Source organism: Octodon degus, unplaced genomic scaffold (genome assembly GCF_000260255.1).
Source record: "Octodon degus isolate 3935 unplaced genomic scaffold, OctDeg1.0 scaffold00169, whole genome shotgun sequence".
Taxonomy (NCBI): Eukaryota; Metazoa; Chordata; class Mammalia; order Rodentia; family Octodontidae; genus Octodon; species Octodon degus.
The window spans coordinates 598,061-605,483 of NW_004524745.1; the positions used below are offsets into that span (position 1 = coordinate 598,061).

General features: G+C 49.3%; 1 protein-coding gene and 2 long non-coding RNA genes across 3 annotated transcripts in view; 1 reads left to right on the top strand and 2 right to left on the bottom strand.

Annotated features, from left to right (window-relative positions):
• LOC111813163 overlaps nt 1–6,297 on the bottom strand; it is a 60,603-nt gene extending 54,306 nt beyond the window's left edge. Inside the window, exon 1 of the long non-coding RNA XR_002818492.1 lies at nt 5,893–6,297. This is a non-coding gene — a long non-coding RNA (uncharacterized LOC111813163). The remainder of the gene's footprint in view (nt 1–5,892) is intronic.
• Pura (purine rich element binding protein A) overlaps nt 1–6,930 on the bottom strand; it is an 8,657-nt gene extending 1,727 nt beyond the window's left edge. Inside the window, 2 exon segments of the mRNA XM_023703311.1 lie at nt 1–217; nt 6,823–6,930. The exon segment at nt 1–217 is cut by the window's left edge and continues 11 nt beyond it. Of these exon segments, the coding sequence (XP_023559079.1) occupies nt 1–76 (76 nt within the window). The 5' untranslated portion in view covers nt 77–217; nt 6,823–6,930.
• Nucleotides 1,076–4,994, top strand: LOC111813164. Its single transcript, XR_002818493.1, has 3 exons — nt 1,076–1,468; nt 1,642–1,741; nt 4,600–4,994. It is a non-coding gene; the product is annotated as an uncharacterized LOC111813164 (long non-coding RNA).
• Nucleotides 6,931–7,423: the final 493 nt, after the last annotated feature.

Here is a 7,423-nt window from a genome sequence, read left to right on the forward strand (position 1 = left end):
AGCCCGGGTGCCCCAGGGAGCCGCCCGAGCCCAGCGCCGCACCACCCTGCTCGCTGCCGCTGTCTCTGTCCGCCATGATGCTGCGCTCCGCCGCCGCCGCGCCGCCGCCTGCCGCTCCGCCCGCCGCCTCAGTCGCCTCAGCCGCCGCTGCTTTCCCTCCCCGGCTCCGCCTGCTGCCGCCGCAACCCCCACAGCCAGTCAGCCACTCTCGCGAGATCTGCGGGAGAGACGAGACAGACGAGACCCGGTAACAGGGCACTGACTCCCCAGTACAGTAGCAGAGCGCCCTACTGTACGCGCCCACCCGCCCGCCAGCACGTGATCTGCGCCCCCTCCCCGATGCCAGCCCCTAGTCCACTCTCCCGCCCGCCCGCCAGGTGGCGCCCACCCACCGGCCCTCACCCTACACCCCTGGCTGGGGGTGGGGAGGGAGCAGGACAAGCCGCGTCGCAACTCTGCTGCCGCCACTGTGCCACCACCAGCACCGCTGTCGATATCGCAGTTGGCCAGACCCTAAGCGGCCATGGCCAGGGAGTTGTGGGACTAGGGTGAGAAGGGGTTTGCCATACTAAGGCCAGGGAGGACTGAGCTCTGCTTTCTGGTGACCCCCAAAGAGAGTATGTAGGGGGAGGGGCCTGTGCAGCACAGCAGAGCCAGCTGCAAAGAGGGGACACCAAGTCACTGCCACCCCCTCCCATGTGGGCCTCAGCTAAACCCGGACCCAAACCCAGACGGGCCTGCCGGTCACCCAGCTTGGTTGTCTCCTACCGCAGAACCCTGGCCCCCTGGCCGCAGAGGCGAGGAAAAGGAGGTGGTGCGGTGGTTGTAACCCTTAGCTGCAGAGAGGGCTGCTAAAGATGAGGACTGGGCTTCGGCAGCAGTGGCGCGGAGCAGCAGACACCTAGCCTGTCCCTCCCTTCTCCCTCCCTTTTCTCCCGCCGCTCCCCCTCCCCGCGCACGGCAGCGGCTCTGGCCTCAGATGATCCCGCTCCCCCCTCCCCCCAACCGCAGCCCCGCACAGCACAGTCGGGCGGGCGGGCGGGCGCACTCACCGGCGGGGGGGAGCTGAGTGGAGGACAGTAGCCGCACCACGGCCTGGGTGCCCGCAGTGCCTATTCCCGTAGGCTCTTCCCTTACTCCCAAACAGCAATCAAAAAGAAACCCCACGCTCACCCAAAAACCTGCAACCAGCCCCCTTGGGACCAGGGCTGCCAGCCTGCCTCCCCCTCCTCCTTCTGAGATTTGGGCAAGGGGGGCACCCTGCTCAGGGCAGAGCCCAGCCTGGGTTGTCGGCCAGCTCTGCGGATGAACCAGGCCCTGCCGAGCATTTAGACCCTAACCCACTATTCTTCCTCTCGGAAGGACCTAGAATGGAAGAGAAAACCAAGAAGGCTTTCGGAAATTCATGAGCTAAAAATGTCAGGAATTTCCTGGGAAACGCAGCTCCTTACGGGATTCATTAAAGCAGGTTCGCTTGTTTGCCCCTTTTACTCTTCCTTCCAGAAACGTGTGGAGACGCTCTCCCCCAAGTAAAACATTATATGGTCGCTGAGTTTTATGCAGACAGCTAGACTACCAACCATTAATTAGCCAATGAGTGTTTGGGGGGTGACAGCTAAACCATATCCTCTCTCGTAACAGAAAAGAGTTCAAAAGTAAAGAAGAGGGTCAGAAATCATTCGTGTTTTTGTTCCTAGACCTGATGCATCCTCGAGGGCCTATTTTACAACTTCCAGATAAGGTAATGGTAGCTTATACTGTCCTATGCAGTATGTAGTCCTCAAAGCTATGTGAAGGCTAAGGCCTATCTTCAGGGGACTCTTGTCAATGTCCCTCTATCCCCCATCATCTGCAGGGGTCTGAGAGGATTATGCATGTTTATCTTTGGCTTTCTGATGCATGGATTGCCGACTTCATCTTGAAAGTGTGCCTATTCCATCTGAAGGTTCCACTCCCATTGAACATCTCCCTTTTCCCCAAAAGTAAGACTTGTCTCCCATACTGCTAGCTTCAGAAAAAAATGATTAAGTTGCCAAAAAGGGAGTAGAATGCGATCAAGAAACTCAGAACAGTCTAGGGCATAAACCTTAATAATATCTGATCCCTGGAAGCCCCTACAATATCCTTTCACTTCTTGGGCAAACCTACCTGTAAGGCATTTATGACTTTTTTATTTTCCCGTTCTCAAAGCAAGAGCCTTATTCTACTCAGCATTAGCTATTTCAGCTTTAGGATAAAGGTTTTTCTCACTAAAGAACCTTGGCTACTGAGCAACAAACTGGGGTACTCATGTGAGCCAGCCCCTATGTCCAGCAGTCTCTGAAATGGTTCCCTAAAGGAAGGTTCACTCAGAGAAAAATCCAGGGTTTGGGCCTCAGAAAGAACTTCTTATTTTGGGGGCAACCTCTAGTACCATATATTCAGCCTGTCAGTTCTGAATTTTGCGCATTCCCTCTCCTCTTCCCAAGCCTATTGGGAAGGATACACAGGACCGTATTTTCTACCACACAGATATACATGCGTATGTATGAAGAAGCATTCGCTCCTCCACGCTCAGGCAGTGGAGATCAGGACCCTGGATAGACCCCGACTGCTGGGTAAGAAGGCTGTATGGCAGGGTCTCTAGAAATAAGGCGGGAGTGTTAGGCTCCCACTTCTAAATTGAGGCTAACTTCTGGTGAAGTCGGATCTAGAAAGGCTGCTGCTGTTCTTCATGGGTTTATGAACCAAGCCCCTGCCACTGGGTTATGAACCAAACCCCCCTGCGACTGGAGGAATCATAAAGCAGCAACAAGGCCAATGTTATTTCAATTAGGGTTCCTTCCTGTTGGTGCCTGCCACTCTTCCATGTGCTGATGTTCACCATGCCAGGGGCAGAAGCTATAAGGTTCAAAACTGTCCACCGTGCTGACCTAACTTTAATCTCTTGTCCCCTTGTGCAGACATTTACATACGGGGGTTCTGAAATATTTCAGTTCAACAGTACCCTTGATTTTCTTAGAAAAAGCAACTGCCACCAGGAATTGACTTCTTAGTTCCCCAGAGCAGAAGCAACTGAGTTTCTAGACAGAACACAAATTAAATATCATTTGCACACTTAAAGTGGGAATTTTAAGCGAAAATCAGCAAATGACTGAGAACTGAATCTCTCCACATATTATGTACTTATTCTATACAATTCATTGTATATATACATATATAAAATTTCTGCCCTTATATGCCAGCTTCCCTTCTACTTTATGCATGCATGTAAAAAAGACTAAAGCTTTTTTCAGTACAATTTATTGATAAACTGTATAGCGTATTTTCACAACACATTTTCACTACTGAAACAAGAGGGTTAATTTCAGGATAAGCCCCGTAAATGTGGGATTTTTCTTAGACTAGGAGGTAAAAGTCGGCTTTCTTTGGGTTGTTGTGTACAGTAGCCTTAAAAGGCAGCCTCGGAGGAATGAATATTAACTTGTAGAAAAATCTTAAAAAGTTTAGAACATTACAAAAAATTTAAAGTTGTATCTACATTGAAGATCCATTAGAAAATGTGTGAATTTAAAAAGGTTTCTAGCCATTTGTTAATTACCTAAATAGATACTAACTTATTGAATCAAAACCTGTATAGCTTTCAGTTGTTTGAATTTGTTACTTTAAAAAACTAGTTGGAAAACTAAATCTATAATTTCATTACAGGGCAGAAAAGGTAAAAGGGAAACGAAATATATTATGTATCAAATTAACCATGTTAATGAAAAAATAACAAATACTCCCTTTCTCCTCAAAACATGATTACATTTTAAAAACCTGGTAAGCATCTTTACATTTCGTGAACTCTTAACACTACATACACATTTTGAAGAGCATAAAGACTGTTTTATTTTAATCCCACTATGTATTTAACAAATTCTTACAATTTGTGCAATTTTGCGCAAAGAAACAGAGAACAAAAAGGAAAAAGCCTCGATTATCCTCAGCCTCCACTACATGTGAATCTGAAATAATCTAACTCAACTTTTGTCTTTAAAAGCAAATATCAACATACATTTATAAAATAAACTTGAGAGAGGATATCTATCTCTGATTAGTAAACCCTTTTGATTATAGAGTTCCCAAGAGAAACAATGTATTCACATTGTACAAAAGCACACATTTCCAAAATAAAAGAAAACATTAGATACTGTTTTCAAGTTCTACTTGAGTTAAACCAGACAGTTATCTTCAATATCTCAATCACTAAAACTAACTGGAATGTTGTACTTCAAATGTTCAAAGTTGATGAATTACCTATTTCTTCTGTCTACCAGGAAAATTAAGAAAACTGTCAATAAATCTTAACATTCAACAACATGTAATAATTCCAACATTTCACAAATCAGTTTTAAAAAGCATGTCCCCTTTCCATATCTCAACTATTCTTGAAAATTATGCTCTTTCAATGATTTATGAATCTTTACAAATAAAGATATAAATTAAACATTTAAAGTATGAAGAGAAAAATTCATGCGATAGAATCTTCGCATTTCCCAATGTTTTCCTTTTAAATATTTGCATTAAAATTAAGTAAATTTAGCATACATTCTAAATCTGATACTTTTATCGTTTCAGAGAACCCGACATTTTATGTACCCAAAAGGTCCAAACAGAACGGATTCAAGTGGTACAACTCTCTTCCAGCTGATAACTTAAAATGATTTTACTACTACTGTACCCATTGGAATGAAATTAGCAACTCACTCTGTGAACACTCCAATTTCCAAAGCCACAATTCGTAAATGCCATTTGGGAGACGAAAGAGGGGGTCTTGAAATAATTCCAAAATTTCCTCTCCCTTCTGACAGCCTACCAAAAGATATCAACCAAATCCAGCCAAATCAAGCAAGCCCATTTGTAAAGCTCTGGGACCTCCCTTCCAAGGACATGGGACACAAGCATAGACACCACTGCGAAAAGCTGTATAAAGGCGCCTGGCTCACAGAAACATTAAGGGGCTCAGATCAGAACCAAGTAGAAATCTCAAGGGAGTCCGATAGTTTGAAACAACGGAAATGAAAAAAGATGGCATTTATTCAGCGTTTGACAGCTAGGAACCAAAGTTACCTAGCCGGTCTCTCGGTCTCTCGGGGCCTCTACCAAAGTTCAGGCTGATGGTAGATGCATTTGTAGGATCTCTTTCCCTACAAACAACACAGCCTGCCTCTGGGGCCCACAGTCGTTAAAAGGGAAGACCTTCACATCCTTCCCCTTTGCTCCTGACAAAGGCAGAGGAGGCTGTCCCAGCTCTGTGGGGCAGTAAAAATGCCTAGTTCGGACCACCCATCCTTGGGCCTGGCTTTTGCAATGTCAGCACCAATGGATTTTTGTTTTTTTTTTCCTTTTTTTTTTTATTTTTTAAACAAGGCATCCTCGGCGGGTGTATTCAATGGGGGTGGGTGGGGATCAGAGGTTTGGAGGGATTGGTAGTGGAATCTAAATTAATGGAATGCTTCTCCCTTCTAGGGTTGTCGTGCAGGGAGTGTTGGCTACGTCTAGCGCACTGTCCCAGGCCCTAGGGAAAGGATAGTATGGGGAAATGGGGCTCAGGGATTGCTAAGAAACCGGCGTTACTGGTGGTCACCAGTGCCTGCGTAGGTAGGGTGCTTTTTTTTTTTTTTTTTTTAAAGGGCGAGAAGTGTTATTTTGTTATTTTTCGGGGGTGGGAGTGGGTTCATTCGTTCGTCGCTGTGAGGCGCGCGAGGGGGGGAGGATTGCTGCACTGCCTAGGTTCCCGAGAGGGAGGATGCAGGGTTGGCTGCAACGGTACAATGATTATTCCCGGACGAAGAGAGTAATTAGAGGGGCCGGGGCGGACGACACCTCGAGCTGTGGCAACGGCAGCAAGGAAGGTCGCGAGGGGCTTACCGGGGCGGGCGCTGTCCTGCCGCAGGTGAGGGAGGGCGCAGGCTGGAGAGAGGGAGGGAGGGCGCGCGCGCGCGCGCGGCGGGCGCGAGGAAGGGGGGAGGGGAGGAGGGCGCGCGCGCGCACACCTGTCCTGGACAGCGGCGCGAGCCTAGCTGCGCCTCACTCCGGCTCTGCGGGCTGAGTAGGGAGGAGGGCGGGCGGGCAGGCGGGGGCGGGACGCCGAGGGGAGGAGGAGGAGGCGGCGGCTCGGATGGCTGGCTCGGCTCTCGCTCGTTCTCCCTCCCGCGGGCTAGCCCGGCTCACACCCTGCTTCTCCCGCTCACTCACAGCCCCCTTGACTCTCCCTCCTCCTCCTCCTCCTCCTTCCCCTGCGGGATCCGCTCGCCGCCGCCGCCACCGCCGCCGCCGCCGCTGCCGCAGACGGCAAGTCGTGGCAGCCAGACGTCGGCGCGTAACCCGGCGCTCCGTGCGTGACTCCGGGCGACGTCAGCGCGCGCTCAGCCTTCCCGCCCCCCCTCCGGCTCGCGCCCTCCGCTCTCCAGTCTCTCCGTTTCTGTTGCGGCCGCCGCGTCTGGTGCGGAGCGCGCTCCCTCCACCCCCCCATCGCGCGTGAGCGCGCCCTCTCTGTCGCTGGCGCGTCAACATCCCGCGGCCCAGGCCTTGTGGCGCGTCTGAGGAAGGGGCTGTCTGGAGCCATTCGGCCGCATGTTCTCCATCTATCGCTCAGAGCTCCCCAAGAACTACTTATCCCTCGCTGGGCCTCCAAAGGCCAGGCCAGGCTCTGGCAGGGATGGAACCCTGAAGGGCCTGCGCCACCTACAATTTAGGGCCCTCAGCGTCGTTGCGGCAGCCGCTACCACCTCGTCATGCTGCCCCCACCCCCCTTTCTCTGGAGGCAGTAGGGCCTTTCATCTCTGAGGAGGGTCTTACCTTGGCCTTCAGACACCCGCCGAGAGGGACTGGAAGGGCAGAATTAGCATAAAGAAAGGGGCTAGACCGTGTCCAGGCTCCGGCCCCAGGAATCCTCGACAGGAAGTGTGGGGTTGCTGCCCAGCCTCCCACGCACTGTAGGTGAAGCCGGGGCCCCTTTGAGAGACTGTGACTAAGGACAAAACCCTGATAAATATTATTTATGCGTTCTTGGCTTAGAGGGAAAGAGTGAAAGGTAGGAGTTAATTTTCACAAATTGTTACACAACAGTGAAATGTAGAACCATAAAGTATCTTTTAAGACCGTTTACTTGAAACCTTAACCAAATTAAAAATTTTTGGTGCACCCAAACGCCTTATGTGCTGTCACATTTCAATCCTTCAACGCAATGGTACATAGAACTAACATAGATCAGCTAGTAACTGTTTCCTACAAAATAGAGAACTACTTTTGCCTTTGTAATTATTTAAATAGACTCCCAAAATTCAATGTTATTTATGAAAACTGAGTCATTCTCCTAGCTTAAATAACTGACAATATGTTGAACTTACTTTGTAAAACACCACAAATACTGTTTTGTTAAGCGATAGTATACTTTAAA